Source organism: Misgurnus anguillicaudatus, chromosome 14, assembly GCF_027580225.2.
Source record: "Misgurnus anguillicaudatus chromosome 14, ASM2758022v2, whole genome shotgun sequence".
Classification (NCBI taxonomy): Eukaryota; Metazoa; Chordata; class Actinopteri; order Cypriniformes; family Cobitidae; genus Misgurnus; species Misgurnus anguillicaudatus.
The window spans coordinates 9,952,670-9,972,821 of record NC_073350.2 but is presented as its reverse complement, the minus strand read 5'-3'; the positions used below and the strand labels follow the sequence as shown (position 1 = coordinate 9,972,821).

Sequence of the window (20,152 nt, the reverse complement as noted above, 5' to 3'; positions counted from 1 at the left end):
TTTCATACATTTGTTCATAGTTTTTCTTCGCTAGTGTCAACTTATGTCTGAGATTTGTAAATTCATCAGATGTTCTAAGTTGTGTTTTCTTTAGGCATCCTTCAGACTTTTGTCTTTTCATACGTTGTTCATAGTTTTTTTCTTCGCTAGTGTCAACTTGTGTATGAGATTTTTGTAAATTCATCAGATGTTCTTACTCGTGTATTTTTCTCTTAAACAAACATAAACAAAAAATAAACTTTTATTTAGGTTAAAATAAATACCCTTTAGTCTAAAGAAAGTAGTATTGACGGCGCCGAAGGTTATGGCATAGAGGATTGCTTGAACTGTGCACGTGTATGGAATATATTAAATATTTAAATATTTTGATTGAGAGTCCCGCCCCCTGTCATGGAGGGTCATAAATCAATCATATTTTGACCGATACAGGTCCCATATATACTACTCGTGTGACACAACACAATACTTTGATTTATTGAACATTAATATTAATTTCACATTATAGTTCATTAATCTAACCACCCCAAACATTCTTTGAACAAAGCTGACACTGTTTGTCAAAGCACCACAAAACACTACTATTTTTGCACTGATATAATATATGAAGCAATTAGATGACCCCTTTATATTCAAAGTCAATATATACAAGTATAGGATATTAATAGACAGGGCAGGTCTGTGGCTGGGTTTGCACTTTGCGTTGGCATGCGGTCTCGGGGATCCGATCACGCAGATCGGATCATCAGTATATCAGGACACAGCGCGTTTACATTTGTCCACATCAAAGTGGCTTCTGTATCCGGATGTGTGTCAATCAAAATGGGTACAGCTGTCTTTAGCCACATGATTTAGGGTTGTCGCGCTAACCGCAATCCCGTATTGCACAGTGCTACGGAGAAACCAACAGCAGAGAATAACTAGTGTAGTAGGATGTCCTTTCTATTATACTTTTTTGATTTGCTACAGCTGTACAAGTGGTCTAATTAGATATCACGTACCCTGATATAAGCAGGTTCGTAAGATGCCGCTTGTATGTCGAAGCCCTTCCGCGCGTCATTGCCAGGGATCGCCCCTTCCGGTTCGCTCTTTCCGCTTCTGTATTTGCCCTGTTTCCGTTTGCAGGTATGTGTTGTGCAGCTCACCGCTTATCCCTGTATGACTTGAGGTAAACATCACTCTAAACACTTGATTTATAGCTCCTGGATTGTTTGTGTTTGATCACTATTTGTTAGGCCTGGCAAACTCGACTCCTTTTAAGGATCCGGGTTATTGTGAGTCACTCACTAAAGTGATCTGTGTTGTGTGAGTCACTTGAGTCAGTATTGCTAAATCACCAAGGAAACTCAGTACAGACCGACTTGTAACCGGCTGAACCGCACGACTCAGAGCCGGTAACATTGCACACTTGCAGACCATGGAACTGAAACACTGCAGAAAACTGCTGTCATAGTAAAGCCGGTAATATGGCAGACTAAAAAATACCACATCTGAAATATATTTCGTTTTTTTATTTATCAGTTAAATTAATTACGTTAAATCAGTTAAGTATTGCATACATTTTGATGCTGATTTACCCTTTATCCCGGAAATACATTCTATAAAAATGTTTAAGTCAAGTTTAAAAACATTGAAAAGGGGTTTATTTTTCATAAACTTCAATACCACATCTGAAATGGTGAGTCTTCCTACTATGTTATGGTTAGACAATGGGTCAGAGCCGGAGGGTCTCGAGTCTGCAATGTTTCCAGCAGATCTGCGAATCTGCAGTGTTTCCGGCTCTGACTCGAGAGATGGTTCACGCGGATCAGCCGGTTACAGGTTGAGACTTGAGAGATTCTCGAGTCAGAGCCGGAAACATTGCAGATTCGCATTTCTCTCGAGTCCGCAATGTGAGTGAGAATCTCGGGTCAGTTCACGGCTCGGGCGGCTCAGCAGGTCTCTCGAGTTTGCAGTGTTTCCGGCTCTGAGTGAGAATCTCGGGTCAGTTCCTTTCTTTTACTGTCTATGGTCAGTTCTCGCGCATATCGTCTGGTTACGAGTGGATCTGTAGAGCGAGCGAAGTCTCATCAATAATGTTGCAAGAGGTTTGTGTGTGTTGTGGCGCTGTTTATGGTTTTACATTGAATTGTAGTAGGACTCAACTTCCGGGTTAATGATACTAGAGACTAGCGACTCGTGAGTTAATTTAAAGATCCGGGTGAAAGATCCGAGTGAGTCACGAGTCAAACAGGTCTACTATTTGTGACTGTTCCTGTATCTAACATTCCCCTGCGTAATCTCGTGCCGGCCGCCGCCCTTGCGTGCGCTTGCGTGATCAGTGAAGACATATTAAGGTACGTGTTTGGTTTGCAGGTATGTGTTTTGTAGCTTATCGCTTATTGGATGTGTGACTTGAAATAAATGTCTAAACATGTGCTACTCTTGGATGGCTCGTGAATGATTACTATTTGTGGCTTCTCCTGTGTGTTCTCCTGTTTAAACTTGTGCCGGCTGCTGCAATTGGGTGTGTGCGCTATCGCAGTGACGTTTAAGGTACGTGTAGTTTTATTGCACTGGAACATGTCTAATGAGGCTGGAAATCATTTTAATTAATTTCCTGTAGGAGGAATATTTGGATTTGGGACTATAATTAGCCGGCAACCGTTTATGATTATGATGATGCTGCTGCTTTGTCTGTGATTTGTTTCTACGATGCAACTTTAAGCTGTTTGCATCAACGTTACGTGACGGGTGGGGATAGAGTGGACGCTAAAGCTTCGGCTAAAGCCAGTCGAATAAATGTGTAATTAGGTCTTTTGTTGGTTACATTTGTTTATTCATTTATTGGTATTTCTTATGTTTCTACCTGCTTTGTTTGTAAATTGTCCTGCACCATTAGTCTGAACTTGAAGTGTATTTCCTCGGTTGCCTGGACTTTGATCTTAATGCAGGTAGCTTTTGTGGTTCTTTTGTTTAATACTTATTTGTTTTGATTTTTTTGTGGTTTTTACTTAGTTTTGGTTTATTTTACTTGTCTTATTTTGTTTATTAGGTTTATGTGTATTGAATTTCATTTGTTTCTTTATGTATCTGCCCCAGTTACTTATTTGGTATGTGGTCTAGCATTTGATAATTGCCATGATTTTGGAAGTTTACTCCTTCATTCTGCTAAGACCTCATTTCCGTGGCTGGGTTATTTTGTGGTTTAGTAGTTTTCTTTTGAAAATCTTTTCTTTATTGTGTATTTTATTTAGGTTTCTCATACTAAATTAGTTTTTTTGGTTCATTCTTCCTTTGTTACAGGAGTCGAGGCTGCCGGCTGTCCATCTGTAGGCCTCGAGTACAGTGGTGGGACTTCCGGAGTGCAGTGTGTTCACCATTGATGCCTGTGTGTGTAGTGTGGTGAGAGTGGAGCACCGGGTGTTTAAGATTGCAGTGATACTGGGGCTGTGTGCTCCTTAATTCGTTTGGACTACCATAGGCATGCCTTGGTCTCCTTTATAGTAACTTTTTGATCTTCTAGCCTGATGCCATCGTAAACAACTGATTTTAATATTCCTGTTTCGTTATAATAAAGTTTTGTATTTTTAGTATCCACGTCTCGAGACCTCTTCTTGTGAAGCAGTGTTCCTGTGAGCCTTTTCAATATTATTAATTTATATTTTATTATTTCCCTGTTGTACAGGGTGGCGTAGTCACTACATCTTAAAATGTTCTCCCTTATGACCCTGCCACGTTGACTACCGTCAGGTTAATGCCAAGACAAGGTTCCCTTACCTCGGATTCAGGTAATCAATCGCTGGATGCGTTGACGGAGGCCCGGTGGTTCTTCACCATGGACCTGGCAAGTGGTTACAATCAGGTTCCTGTTGTGAAGAACGATAAACCTAAGAGAGCTTTTAGCACCCCATTTGGCCTATTCGAATGGAACAGGATGCCATTTGGTTTGTGCAATGCCCCCTCTACCTTCCAGCGACTCATGGAGAGGTTATTCGGGGACCAACAGTGTCAGTCTTTATTGTTATATCTTGACGATATTGTGGTGTTCTCCTCTTCTATTGCTCAGCATTTGGAGAGGTTGGAGGTTGTTCTGGGCGTCTGGAACGAGAGGGGCTAAAGGCCAAGTTGGGGAAGTGTGCCTTCCTTCAACAAAGGGTGCAGTACCTGGGCCATGTTATCTCTTCTAGTGGAGTGGCAACTGACCCCGGTAAGATTGAGGCAGTGGCCCAGTGGCCTTCGAATGTTACCGAGTTATACCGAGTTACAGCTATTACCAGCGTTTTGTAGCGGGGTTTGCCAAATTGGCTGCCCCTCTGCATAAGTTGGTAGGGGAGTTTGCTGGGGTAAAGGGTAAACAGACAGGAAAGAGTTTTGCAAGTGCCTAGAGCCAAGAGTGTCAGGAGGGCTTTGAGGGGTTAAAGGAAAAACTTACCACCGCTCCAGTACTCGCGTATGCAGATTTCTCTAAACCCTTCATCCTGGAGGTAGACGCCAGCCATCAGGGTTACGGGGCGGTGCTTTCTCAGGAATGTGAAGGTAAGGGAAGACCAGTGGCATATGCCAGCTGCAGTCTAAGGCCCACTGAGCGTAACATGTCCAACTACAGTTCTATGAAGTTGGAGTTTGTGGCGCTCAAGTGGGCCATGACAGAGAAATTCTGTGAGTATTTGTTGGGTAACAAGTGTGTGGTGTTTACAGATAATAATCCTTAGCCAGCTGGCCTCTGCAAAGCTGGGTGCAACGGAGCAGCGTTGGGTCTCACAGTTAGCGGCCTTTGATTTTTATATCAAGTACCACTCCGGGAAAAGCAATAAAAATGCAGGTGCCCTGTCACGGCGGGATCATGTGGATCCTAGTGTTTTGGACCAGGTGGCTCTTGGCACGGCAGTCCCAGAGGTTCTGCAGCAAGTGGCTGGGCTGGATTTAGCTGCGATTGCGACTCAATGTGAAGTTTCCACACTACCTGGCTATTCGGTTGGAGAGTTGGGTTTGTTGCAGGCAGCTGACCCAGTTATTCAGGAGGTGCTGCGATTTTGGAGACTGGGTGCTTGGCCAGGCCCTGATGAAAGGCGCAAAATGACTAAGGCAGGTTTGACATTACTCCGTCAATGGGATCGGTTGATAGAGCAGGAGGGGACGCTTTATCGCCGGGTTTTTTGCCCTAAGGGTAAGGAAGAGGTGTTGCAAGTGGTATTGCCCACTGCCTTGAGGCCAGAGGTGCTAAAGCAGTTGCACGAGCAACATGGCCATCAGGGCAGGAAGGGTACCCTTGAGTTAGTAAGACTGAGGTGTTATTGGCCTGGGTTATCCTCTGACGTCGCACGTTGGTGCCAAGAGTGTGATCGGTGCCAGGTAGCTAAGGACACTCAGCCACTTGCCCAGGGCTTTATGGGGCGGTTGTTGTCATCTCCACCAAATGACATACAGGCGGGGGATTTCACAGTGTTGGAACCTACAGGCTCTGGCATTGAAAACGTCTCCTTAATTCGTTTGGACTACCATAGGCATGCCTCGGTCTCCTTTTTAGTAACTTTTAGATCTTCTAGCCTGATGCCATCGTACACAACTGATTTTAATATTCCTGTTTCATTATAATAAAGTTTTGTATTTTTGGTATCCACGTCTCGAGACCCCTTCTTGTGAAGCAGTGTTCCTGTGAGCCTTTTCAATATTATTGATTTATATTTTATTATTTCCCTGTTGTACAGGGAGGAGTAGTCAGCTACATCTTAAAATGTTCTCCCTTATGAGCCTACCGCTACACTAGCAAACCCAAAAAAACGTGATATTCACATTTTAAGCGTTTTTTAGCTTTAAATGCCTTATCTTTAAAAGTCTTATCTGCAGCTTCCGCACTGCAGATGGATTTTTCAGCCGGTGTAACTTTACCTGAACTTAGACTTTCACCTGCATGCTTTTCATCAACAACAAAATCTGTGTGAAACATTAGGGTGAATATACTCCACTTTTTTATTCTGCCTTAATAACGTCTTTTGGCTCTGCCTGAACTTATATGTATATTTATATTTTAAACTGTTGTTAGTTATGTTTCCTGGTAATTTTAATTAGAGATGTTCCGATACCATTTTCTCTTCCCGATACCGATTCCGATACCTGGGCTCAGGGTATCGGCCGATACCGAGTACCGATCTGATACCTGGGTGTATATCTGTAAAATATACAGCTATACATACTACTAGTCCTATATGAATGGATATAACGGTTTTATGGTGTGCTTCAGACTTATTCCTGTATAAAACATGAACAAATACATACAGTGAACTAGGGTATTTTTATTATCTGAAAGACATTTGACAGTATTATTTATTTTTCCTAAGAGAAAACGAGCCACAAATCTAACACTGTACACTGAAAGGGTATTTTAGTTTTAGAATAATTTGAAAAATCTGTGGAATTCTGTGGGATGATTTTAAATGTTTTTAGAAGAAATTAGACAATTTAAGCTATTAAATATTACAAAATTGCATCTAAAATAATTACTTTTTAAAGGCTTACAATTAAAATGAATACACCAAACCAATGAGTCCTCTGAATTAAACTGGACCAACATGAACAAGATAATGTGCATGTCAAGATAGCATGATAGTTTGTAGCCTATATAAAATGACATATATTATATTATAGCAGAATAAAAAAGCTTGTGTAAACGTTCTCATTATGAATTAAGCACGTATGAAGATAATTTCATCATTTTTACAACGCAATGTAAACTTTATATTAAACATAACTTCGTCTTGTTTACGGATTTGAAATTATGTGCTGTGCTGACTGTCGCGTCACATAGACGACAGAGACAAGTAAGATCTGCGGTAAAACTCAGTGGTAAGTTTTATTTAATCTCAAATATCAAACGGTTCATGCTCTTATCATTAAAAACAATCACAGCAAACAGCACACGCAGGGTTTATGTACATATCAATGCTGCTCACAAACGCGCGAGGCTATGTATGTGTACTTCTTGCAAACGTGCTCAACCGCGGGGTATGTGTGCTTGTCAATCACGGGCATTAACTCCGTTGAGTACTCCGCCAAAATCTGCGGGCGCGGATTCCGTTGAGACATGTCGATGTTTTGTTTTATTAGTCTGAAATACTAACAAACAGCGGACATATGGCTGCATGATTTCATTTCTTTCCCGCTCTAAGTAAACAGTGGTTGCGTCACGCATGAGGTAACTTCCTGGTGTTTGCATTCAGAGCAGCGAAGAAGAACACAGATCGGATAACATTCCGATCACAGTTGCATTTAGACTTGTCTTTTCAATGTGTATGTGGACAACATCCGGATACAGCAGGTCGCATGTTAATGCCAAGTGTAAACGCAGCCTATTATAAATGTGACTGGTGTTATGATGGTTATAATTTCTATTAGATAGGCACTTTTACTGCTTCTGCTCTATCTTTCTATGTCTAAAAAAGTTTAATTCACTCATTATTTCAGATTTAAAAGTCTACTTGCGTAGACAGGTGACAGGTGACTTACAGCAAGGGTTGCCGTGGTGACGTAATTTTCCCACCGGTTAATCGGCGCGTCACAAACTCGGTGATCCCGGTATCACCGAGGGGGAGGGGCTTATAAATGCGCAGGCAGACGTGCACATTTTACTTTCACTTTTGAATTACGCAACTGTTTAAATGCAGCGCTTGCGTAAGCTGCATTAAATTGCCTATGAATTTGCATGCAATGCGAGTGAAACAGCTGGTTTACTAAAGTGCTTGAGTCAATGTGCGCAGGTAATTCTCACAGAACCCGCCAGTCCCAAGCAGAGCAACCGGCTACTTCTCCATAAAAGCGCTGCTTGAATGATGGGTTTAATATTTTTCTTGATGAAAAACACAACAACAAAACGATCTCGCTTATATTAAACATCATATATGTATATTATAACAAAAACGAGCAAAGCACGCGGCTTCTGTCATCATCTGGTCAGTTAGCTCGCCTTTCAAACTCTGACAGAAATAAATGAAATCTGACACCTGCGGCTGCTCCGTGACGTGACGCGCGTTCAGCCCCGCTGAATTCAGACAACAGACACATTCAGTTGTAAGTGTTTGCTCTCTATAACTAAACTAAATGTTTTAATTACTAGAAAATGTCAACACGACGGTGAAAGACGGTGTCGCGGTGGGCAAGTGATATAACCGGTGAGAGGCTGAAGCACCGGTTATCACCGTTTCACCGACTATCGCGGCAAGCCTACTTACAGCTTTGCGTTTTTTATATCTTGAGTCAGTTTGAGCTTTGCTCATTCAGTGCAATGCTTTAGCATTGCTTTTTTCTACCATATCTGTGCAAACTTTTTAGAAAATATATGGTTTATTAATAATAAGATTATAAAAAATGGGAGAAAGAAAATGCAGCGCGTGGTGGAACAAGAGCCAGTTGATCGCCATGGAAACCAGAGGCATGCTGAAACTGTCCTCGAGCTTAGCACGGTAGCGCTCGTGGCCGTTCTCCGATCGACTCGGGCTTTACACAAAATATGAATCACTTGGGACCCGAAGTAATTAAACTAGGACTGACCCCGACGCGACTGATCATTTAAAATATAAACCCGGAACCGCACAGGTCTCGAGTATTCCGTAAAGACCTCTAATGGTAAAACTCTGCTCAAGTTCAGACACATGGAAGGATACAATGTGACACTGCTTGCTTCGCGTCGCACTGACCCAATTCATTGAGAAACAGAAAACACGCGAACGCTCACCGTGTTGAAGGCTCAGAGCACGTTATAAAATGTATTCTTAAAATACACATTTCTGATTAATAAATGCTCATAGTAAATCATAGCATATTGCCTAAAACATAAGGTAGGTACAAAAATAATCAGTGATACATTTGCGACCCATTAAAAATTAGGGAAAAATTATTTGAAAAGGTCTCATATGCGACCAAAATGGTCGCAGTGTAGTTTTACATACAATAACATATCCCAATATTTATGAAGGGCACTGTGTATGTATGTATGTATGCATATATATATATATATATATATATGAAGAGTTTGGTTCCAAAACGCAATAAATCCATTTTGACAAATTTCGGTAAAAACCTGTTTTCTACACCAAGAAAGTGACAAGATGAAAACCACTATTTTCTGTTACAAACTTTCACATAGTATCTTTAGGTTATAAAAACATAAAAAATTCAAATCATGACTTGATTTTCAAAGATTTATTATAAAAACTAATTCTTTTTTCCACAAAATAAATCCATGACAGTTTTTTATTTCAAAATGCTATAAATCTATTAAATCAATGTATAAATGTGCATTCATCTTTACCATTTTATATTTATTTAGTTGACTTGTGGTATACAATGATTAAAAAAATAAACATTAATGGCATTAACCAAAACACTTACTTTGTTATATTAAGAACACATTGCTGCGGTTATACTTGACGTCGTCTCTTTACATTTTCACAGCGTTCAGCTGTAAAATGTTTTGGTCCCGCTCGATTTTCGTTAACTTTGAGTAAAATAATGTAAAGTTTTTCATAAGATCCTCTGGGGTCAATGTTTTAGCATGAGAAGCTTGATGCTGTCTGGAGAACAAGCAACCGAGTGCCTCTCGCGGAAATTATTAGATGTTGATGGCTTACGTTTCTTTCCCGTCACAGAAAACCATCACAGGTTTATCAATCCCATTAAAGTATTATTTTGTTTTGTTTGTTGATCACAAAGTACAAAGTAGATGAGGAAAACTAGGACTCCGTGTACTCAGCGCGCCACCATGTTTGTTTACATTGCGTGACTGGTGGGCTGTAATAACAGGAATGGATTTGTTGCGTTCTGTAAAAAATGAGGAGTGGCGTTTGTCGCATTTTGGGAAAAAAGGGAGAAAAGATGACAGAATATTACGGCGGGTATTGGATTTTGCGTAAAATTAATTATTTACTTTTAACTACTGACCTGATATAATATGATTTTGGCAGTAACTCATTTTTTTCAAAAATGGCGTTTATCGCGTTTTGGAACCAAACTCTCCATATATATATATATATATATATATATATATATATACAACTCCGAGAAAGTGAAAACACTGTGGAACTGCAGGTAAGCATTGCAGCTTTTAAATTTGGAGAATTGATAATTTATTTTATCGTGACGTGACTATTAAAACACGTTATGAGATATCGCCACTGATATTTTTATAAGCAGCGTGCAAAAAACATCTCTCTGACACTTATAAAAACTGTTTTATATAGAACTGACAAGAACAAAGTCTAATAATAAGCGAGTGCTCATATCGCGTTAAGATTAAATGGGAAAGCAATAGTAACATCATATAAATATAGTTTTATTAACTTTTACCTCACGCCAAAACAATAACAACACAAAGACACTTAAAATGAATAAGAAAACAAGTAATAGTTTCATCATGACACCAAATACTGCTGATTTGATCTCCTTTTTGACCATCAAATACAGACAGGGCCAACATCAGAGCCAGTGAATCCCTGTCAGAACTGTAGCCCAGACAGGGCGGTGGGCAGCGGGGCGAGTGAACACTGACGTCTGCTCATTGCTCTGGTTCTAACATACCGAATTGTCTAAGCAAACGTTCAAATAGGCGCTATCTTTACTAAGCGAATTTTATATACACACACGTATATATAGGGATGGGAATTGATAAGAATTTAAGGATTCCAATTCCATTATCGATGTTGCTTATCGATCCGATTCCTTATCGATGCTCTTAACGATTCTCATTGGGTGAGGGAATAAGTACAAATTTGTATGTTTGTATTAACTTGCTTTAATATCTGTTCAGAAGACACAGAACAGAGTATACACAAATTATATGTAGCAACCTCAGAACAAACTTAAAAGTAGGTGAGCTACTTCTTAAAGTAGTAAAGTAAAGTCCAGGGACCTATAGCCTAGGGCAGTGTTTCTCAACCAGTAAATATGTGATAGGACTAGGATTAAACAGAACTAAGCTGACTTTTGGTCATGCATGCATTTGTTATTTTCTTTTGAATAGACATGATGCTGGACAAAATACAGCAAATTAACCTACCGAAATGCAGAGCATCTACTGTGGCAAACAGATGCAAACCCTTTACCACAAACTTAGTCACTGCTCGGCAGAGGTGGACACTACTTGAGTATTTTAGTTTCATTTTCCAAGCATTTGTGCTTTATCAGGGTGTTGTCTTGGGAAAAAATGTACTTTACAAAAAAAATTTCACTACATTCTAAAGCATAGAATCATACTGTGTATTCCTTTTATATTGCATATTAAAATTGATTTAATACCTTATTACATAAATGTGTACTTTTACTTTTCTTGAGAAAAAGTACAAAAGTACTTTTTACTTAAGTAAAAGTAAAATAAAAATTACTAGCCAAAAACCAAAAACTATGAAATGTAGTAAAAATTATGATAATATGCTTTGCAATGTATGTTTTCAAAAAAAAAAAAAAAAAATGATAAAATAAGAATTCTTTAAAATGTACTTTTAAGTAGAAATACTTAAGTAGTGTCCGCCTCTACTGCTCGGTGAAATGTGTTTATCCTCACCTCGGTCATTTTATTCCTCCCTGCCTCTGTAAACTGAGTAGCTAGAGGTGCACGAGAGATACTTTCTGCAGATCTGAGCCAGTGTGAGAGTCAGTCAGACTCTGGCCGTCATCAATTTGATGGACAATGATAACGGAGATTATCCGTATAGTAAAAGTTTACATAATGAAATGGTGCTCATATTAACATTAACACATCCCTTACGAAAATTAACCATGGTTTTACTACAGTTAAAACCAAAAAACCATGGTTACTGTAGTAAAACCATGGTTACCACAAAATAACCATGGTTTTGACAACCATGGTTTTCAAAAACCATAGTTAAACCATGGTTAGTGTAGTAAAACCATGGTTTTGCTCATAGTAATCAATTGACCAAAAAACCATGGTTACTACACTTTTACCACAATAAAACCATGGTTAATTTTCGTGAGGGATTACCTTCGGCATGAATAACAGATGGCGTTCCGTTAGCTCCCCTGGTGCTTGACTTGCTGGTGTTGTTGTGTAATTATATATCAAACACGCGACAGTCCTGCAACCTCCTGCAAAGCGATCGTATTGTCATATGCTCGCGTGAAATATAAGTTATTGATTCAACTGTTTCAGTGTTTCACGAAGCCTCGCTCTGCCCACCACTAATTATAACCAAACTTTGGATTGTTCTGCCTCGATGCAATGTTTGCTGCATTCTAAACCAAAACAACACAGCGTGTGTGTGACGTCATGACACATTTGCAACGAGCGGAACCAATAAGCGGAATCGTTAGGCACGCATGCTAACGGTTCAAAGGAATCGATTCACTAGGCACTCGATTTCCATCCCTATATATATATAATATTAAGAAATGGTTATTCCATTCATTGGGCCCTATCTTGCACCCAGCGCAATTGACTTTGTCAGTGACGCATGTATCATTTCGTATTTTGCACTGGCGCACAGCGTGTTTTTCCCTCCACAGACGCACGTCGGCAAACTAGGGAATGAACTTGCGCTCCCTGGGCGGTTCAGCGCAAAAAAGGAGGCGTGCTCCGGCGCAAACCATCTCTTATGCTATTTTGCAGTTTCAAAAAACAATTGCGCTACTAACCAAAAAAAAATAGTCTAAAGTCAGTGGCGCGTTGCGCGTGGTTCATTATGCTATTTTAAGGGCGCATGCTTGACCATAATGTATAGCGTGCACAACGCGCATTGCTTATCTAATCTACACAGATGCAACAGTTATTTTTGCAAATCATTAATTGTTACAATAAAAAATATGAGATAAGGAAATCAAATCATAAATTGTTACAATAAAAAATATTAATACATGAGATAAGGGAAATCATTGTGGTGAGCATTGTAGTGATAGTTTTTATTTATTTTGTGTGGCAGCGTTAAACAATTATCATGCAAATAACGATTAAAATATTTTCATAAGTTGTTGTGTGGCTGTATTACGTTTATTTAATCTAAATAATAATTAAAATGTTTTCATAAGAAACCTTCATGTATGTGAACTTGATTTGTAAGTGTACTTTGGGGTTGAACCTTGCTTGCGTTTCTTGTGTCCGATTTCAAAGCCCCCAAAGCCTTTCAGCGGTGAGGGTGGACGCAGCGATGTCCTCCTGTGTGCCCGGCGTGCCCGATTTATGCTGGCAAGCTTGGGATCCCCCCGTCTACTGACATCATTGTAGTGCTTGGCGCAGCTGATGAGACAATTGCGGCTATTTCCTCTCATGCCTGTTTAACCGACGCTGATTTGGGCGGGTTTCTCCCATCCCCATACAAAACAACTTCTCTGTCTTTGACTGCTCTTACAAGAACGTCGGTCTCCTCAGCTGTGAACCGCTCCTGGCGTGCGCCTGTCAAATCCGTCATAATAATAGCAACCCGCCATGGAACTTGCGCCCTTGCGTTTAAAGGGAATGTTGGATAGCGTTCTGATTGGTTTATTTGACGTTACGCCCAAACCACACCTATGAATAATGAACCTACTTCAGACCAACCCCTTATTGATTTGCGCCCGGCGCAAGACTTATTTCTCCCGCCGGGAAAATAGCAACAGCGCCCAAGATCAGCCCACAAAGTCACTTGCGCTTTGCGCTTCGGACTTGCGTTTCAGATCGTTAAAATAGGGCCCATTGAGTTATCATGATATTCAAAACAGCCAAGTGTTACCTGTCATTCCAGTCTTCAAATCCGTGGCGGAAGAAAGTAGTTCCCAAACAAAGAGGCTTTTAAAATAACTCAGTTGTTGTTTTCTAGTTTTCGTTTTTCAAACGTGTGCCGTCGAACTGTTGTATAAAAGCAATATTGCTCTTGGAGTCGTGTGGTATTTGTTTAATTTATATCGTCACGGCACTCGGCCTGGAGGAGCTCTCTTATAATTGCTCTATTTTAAGTTTATAAATATATTCACTGTAATAAAAGGTGCTGTATTACATGAAATATTACTTACTGTGCAAATAGACCGACTGAGCAAAACTCCGGGCCTGAAATATCCCGTCTTCCTTAATATATTTATTTTTAAATGTATTTAACATGTAAAAGGGATATTAGGGAATATCACACCATGTGAGAAAAAGCTGTTCAATTGATGGAAAGTAAGTAAACGCATTTTAAGTAGGGCTGCATGAAAACTTGCTTGCGATTGTCACGCGCATCTCATTGATTAGTAGTAAAGCGGCATTACCTTCTTTTAGAACCGGTTGCCGCTTCTGAAAGCAGCTGATGGTGATTTACTACTAATCAATGAACCGGCTTTACTGAAGAGGTGCACAAGACAATCCCATGCGATTTATTATGCAGTCCTTACTTTTAAGTTACATTATGGAGCCAGAGAAAACTTTTTGAAATTACTGTATATATTGTAAACAGTTATGAAACGCTAACACTGTGCTAACGTGTTGCTAACTAGATGTTTACGTGTTGTTTTGTAACGTTGAAGTCTTTGGTAGCCATCGGTTTTGACAGAATATCTGTTGGAAATCATACGTTGTTAATTTCTTAAGTTACACCGGCCCTGTTGGTGCCTGTTTGTTTATTGTGTTAAACATGGTAAGGTTAAAATCTCTTAGTCTCTGTGTCTGTTAGTTTACTAACCTAAGATTTAGTGTACAGAAACTAACACTTAGTGTACTTACATGGGTAACGTTATTTCAACTGCGTATTTTACTCATAAAACAACAGGCCTATCAGAAGATAGGCTCATGAATATTACTTATTACAGACCAAAACGACCTGTTTTTAGCGGAGCTCCTGAAATGGGAGCTGTAAAAAATATATAGAGATTGTTTTTGGCACTTAAACTGCAAATATATATTCTTAAGTACATCATAACCTAAAATATAACCCTAAAAAGCTTTGAAATATGGGAGCTTTGAAATATATATATTGAAATATATATATATTGATTTGGTCATGTTGCATCAGAGTTTTTAATGTGTTTTTTGCAGTGGTGAGCATTAGAACCAATCCGCTTACCGCAATGCACAATTTTTTTGCGAATAGTGTGAATTGATAGTGTGTTGTTGTTTTTTACAGCTTGAAGTCTTGTAATATCACATCTAAAAGTTGTGATAATCTGACTTCAGCTCTGGGATTCAACCCATCACACCTGACAGAACTGAATCTGTCTTATAATAATCTTGGAGATTCAGGAGTGAAGCTCATCTCTGACGTTCTGAAGAATTCTGACTGTAGACTGAAAAAACTGAAGTAAGATTGTCTCAATATCCCTGTTTCCTTTTAAACTTTGTTTTTATAGCTGTGCTTCATAGTTTCTCCATCACTCAATATTATGTTTTGTTTACATAATAAATATCATAATGTTTATTTTGTTAATATTTTTCCTCAGTTGGTAGAGCATTACAAAGTTGTGGGTTCGATTTATAAAAAATGTGTAGCTTGAACACACTGCATGTCACTTTGTATAAAAGCATCTGCTAAATGCATACATGTAAATATAGCGTTTATAATCAGGATAGCATACAGTCAAAAAGTCATAATAATTGTGAATTATAAAACACAGTTTTGGTCCTGGATGCTGATTGGTCAGTATTAATGATTAGTACATCAAACTGTGCATTACATGACTGCTTACCAAATAATAAAATAAAATTATGAAATAATTTGTTAACACTAAAAAAATTACGTTTTTCAGTGTCTTAACTAAAGTGTGTGATGTTTTTTTCCACAGTTTGAGTTATTGTGGTATCACAGCTAAAGGTTGTGCTGCTCTGGATTCAGCTCAGAGATCAAACCCATCACACCAGACAGATCTGGACCTTTCTGGAAATCATCTGAAATATTATTAACCTAAAGTTAAAGTTGATCCTTATTAGACCATCACTGCATATATATATATATATATATATACACAGTCATGTGAAAAAATTAGGACACCCCATTACATTTTTTGTTCTTTATTAAGAAATATTTACATATTACTTGCTTCCATCTTGTTTTTATATTTACTGGAGAAGAGGGTGATTTGATGCAGGTGAACAGCAAAAACCGACCTAGTTTTACTCATTAAACAAAATACTAACAAAAATGTGAATGGTCACGGAGGAAAAAGTTAGGACATCCCAACAATTATTCCCACTTAAATTGGCTAAAATCACACACAGGTGTATCACAACAAGTACACATGATTTAAACAATGTTAAGAGGAAGCTTGCCCTATTTAAATGTCACACATTTGGTTTGGTGTGCTCTTGGCCGTTGACGTGAATGTAGACAAAGACCAGGACTTCTGGAATAATGTTCTTTAGACAAATTGAATTATTTGGACACAGCAACAAAGGACATTTGGCATAATCCAAATTCAGCATTCCAGGAAAGGAACCCCATACCAACTGTAAAACATGGAGGTGGAAGTGTCCTGGTTTGGGGGTATTTTGCTGCAGCAGGACCTCACCAGCTCACCAGAACCTCACCAGCTCACCATCATAGAATCCACCATTAATCCTACTGTGTATCAGGGGGTGCTTGAAGAACATGTGAGACCATCTGTAAAAAAATTAAACCTGAAGCAGAACTGGATCCTGCAACAGGACAATGACCCAAACATACCAGTAAATCCACCAAGAAGTGGCTAAAAACTAAATGGAGAGTACTGGAATGGCCGAGTCACAGCCCAGATCTGAATCCCATTGTGATACTGAGGGCTGACTTGAAACGGGCTGTACATGCAACACTGAAAAAATGATTAATTGAACTTGGTCAATTTTTTTTGTGGTGGGTGGTTGCAATCAACTAATTTGAGCTACATTTAAACTAAAAGTTTTATATTTTATTTTACTTTACTAATTTTTTTTTTGTTTGGATGTGGCTTGAATGGGTTGATTGCAACCACTTACCATAGAAATTGATTGAATTCAATGAATCATTTTTTTCAGTGAAGAAACCCATCAAATATCTCAGAGCTAAAAGAATTTTGCATTGAGGAGAGGGGCAAACTTTCCTCAGACCGAAGTCAGAGACTGGTAGATGGCTACAAGAAGTGTCTCATTGAAGTAATTTCATCCAAAGGGGGTAACACTCGCTATTAGTGGGCAGGGTGTCCAAACTGGGTCGGTTTTTGTGGTTTGCCTGCAATTGAATCACTTTCTTTTCCAGACAAAAAATAGGATAACGGGATGGGGACCAGTGATATGTGGATGTTTCTTGGTGGGGAACGGAAAATGTAATGGGGTGTCCTAGTTTTTTCACATGACTGTATATATACACACACACAAATTGATTATTTTAATTGATATTTTAATTAATTGATATAGTGATTATTTTAAATCAATCAGTCTCATTCACTAAGCATGCATACGCACAGATTTGTGTGCAAGATGTGTGTACGGATGTTTTCACGAACGATTGGATTCAACAAAAACTTTTGTATTAAAATTTATTCTAAATGTACGCAAAAAATCTAGAAAACCTAAAACCAAACTGGTGGACAGCTTTGGCTTCCTCCAGTGACAGCAAAACCTCCCAAATAAACAATGCAAAGCAAAACGGAACTTAACTGAAAAAAAATATGATCATGGATAAGAACAAGTATAAGAACAAGTATAAGAACATACTTCACATGTTGTAAATTAGGCAGTAAGTTTTCGTGAGAAGTTCAAGTGTGTGTATAAATACGAAAAACTTATGCAATTATTAGTGAATGAGACCCATTGTATTCTGCATTTTCTACATTCTCAGAACAAACATTTTAAACTCTGCATCTAAAAATAATCAACCATGAGATGATTCTAAAAACTGAATAAATAGGCTTTTTATTGATATATGGTTTTGTTATGATAAAATATTGAGAAAATCGCATTTAAAAATCAATTCAAATAAAGTCCTAGCAACACAAATTACAATGAAAAGTTTTGTTTTAGCACTCTCTACTAGGTCACTGTTGTAATGATCTTGTGACTCAATGAGGAAGTTTGTTGGCTTTTACATAAACCAAACTTGAATGGGAAATCCCCAAGGGAAATGAAAATTTGTAGGCGAGTTTCTGGACAATTTTGTTCGCATTCACTCTTAAAATTTAAAGTTTGGATATATAGATATATATATATACAGAAGGAAATTTACAAACTATCTTCATGAAACATGATCTTTACATAAAATACTAATGATTTTTGGCATAAAAGAAACATCTATAAACCATGCATGTAGTTTTGGCCTTTCTACAAATTAAGAGTTTCGTTGCAAAACGAGATAACCACCTTTTTTTAATTGTTCAGTAATCTCGTTTTTGGTTGTGCATTCCAATTTATTTCAATGCAACTGCAGTTGGTTTGTTTTGATTTAAACCTTCATAACTTAAAAAATACAGCTAAGTAGCACCATAAAACAAAATAATAACATTATAACATGATAATAAACACGTTTTGACAAAAATGTAAAAAAATGGATTTATCTCGTTTTGCAACGAAACTCTTCAAATATACCCATGTGACTTACCACTGGTTTTGTGGTCCGGGGTCACATATTGGTATTAAATGTACTGCTGGATAAGGAATGTAATATAAACCTTAAAGTCTCCCTGGGGTAAAAAACAGGTTTTTATTGTTGATTATATCTATGTGTCTAGTCAGAGGCGTCGTAAGTGAAAAGGGTTACTGAGTACATAGGGCCCTGGCATTTGAGTGCGTAGACTCTGCGAATGATACAGGGGAGTTTGTGACTGTTCCAGTGTTGAGAGACGAGCTACTTGCCGGCTACACATGATGTCAAAAAATCAGCCATATCAGTAAAGAAACGAGAGGGAGGAGAGAAAAAGAAAACAAAATGAGTGAAAACAACTCCTCACAGGCGTTTCCTTGATGTTTCAGCCTGCAATGTTTCAAACATTTGTTACTTAAATGCAAATAACATGAGCTAGCAATGCCACTGTCATATCATCATCATGGGAAAAGAAGACACAAAAGTGAACTGTGAACTTTGGAACAGTACTGCTGTCCGTCCAGTCTCCAGTCTCGAAAACAAAGTGGCTGGAACAAGTTTAAGTTAAAGCACGGAATTAACTAGAAAAAAATCTAAGCTTAAACTAAATAAAAAACTTAAACATAACTAATATAAATAATATCAAATAAACATAAGTATTAGAGGCCAGTAAAAAGTAAGACAAAACTATAATTTGCAGATGTCATCTGAAGTTAGTGCACCCTTAATCTGTTCCAGCTTTGTCGGTGTGGCTGGCAAACTATCTACTACACTGTCCAGATAAGCTTTACATTCTCTTTCAAAGTCTAGCTCTGCCTCTGTAGCTGTGGCTAGAAGAGGCGCTCTGGACAGGGCATCCGCTATTATTAGGTTTTTACCTGGGACACGGATGATGTTAAAATTAAATCTGAGCAGCCGGAGTCTGAATCTGATAATCCTTGGCGGGAGGTCATCCAGTGCTCTGGACTTCAGAAGTGTTATGAGTGGCTTGTGGTCAGTTCTTATTGTAAAATCCAGTCCACTCAAATATCCTCGCAAGCGCTCACATGCCCAGGTCACAGCTAAAGCCTCCTTTTCTATTTGAGCGTATCTTGATTCGGTTTTAGTCAGACTTCTAGAAATTAAAACGACAGGTCTCCACTCACCATCTGTCTGTTTTTGTGTCAAGACACCTCCTAGTCCATATGAAGAGGCATCAGCTGATGCCATGGTTTCGTGATTTGGGCTGTACTAGGCTAACACAGTCGCTGACCCTAATTCTTTTTTGTCTCCAGAAACGCTTTCTGTTGAGGTGCTCCCCATGTCCAACTGTTCTCTGTCTTTAGCAGGTCACGGATGGGCTTTGTCAGATCAGGCAGGCGTGGCAGAAGGCGTCCCTTCTCTTCCAGATAACCGGCACAGACCACAACTGGCAGCACAATCCCCTTCCTGTAATTCTAGCGAATCTCCAATGTGGGTTAACTGCATACCACACCATACATGTAAACACAGACTCCTCCGTTCCGTAGCGCCCAAAACAACTGCTGGAAAACAAAACGCCCTTCCTTTCGTCTCTTTCAGCCCCATCCTCTTTCCGCTCGCGTCGGTGCGATCGCCGGATCAACGGGGCCTTCCGACTCTTCAGAAGGTGTGCCTCCCGCCCGCCTATGGCAGAGATAGTTTCGCCCCCGAAATCAGCCACCCCTTCCTGCCTTTCT

The 20,152-nt window shown here is 39.0% G+C and overlaps 1 protein-coding gene across 1 annotated transcript in view; it reads left to right on the top strand.

Annotated features, from left to right (window-relative positions):
• LOC129427245 (protein NLRC3) overlaps positions 1–15,869 on the top strand; it is a 59,696-nt gene extending 43,827 nt beyond the window's left edge. Inside the window, exons 9-10 of the mRNA XM_073876476.1 lie at positions 15,057–15,230; positions 15,712–15,869. Of these exons, the coding sequence (XP_073732577.1) occupies positions 15,057–15,230; positions 15,712–15,829 (292 nt within the window). The 3' untranslated portion in view covers positions 15,830–15,869. The remainder of the gene's footprint in view (positions 1–15,056; positions 15,231–15,711) is intronic.
• Positions 15,870–20,152: the final 4,283 nt, after the last annotated feature.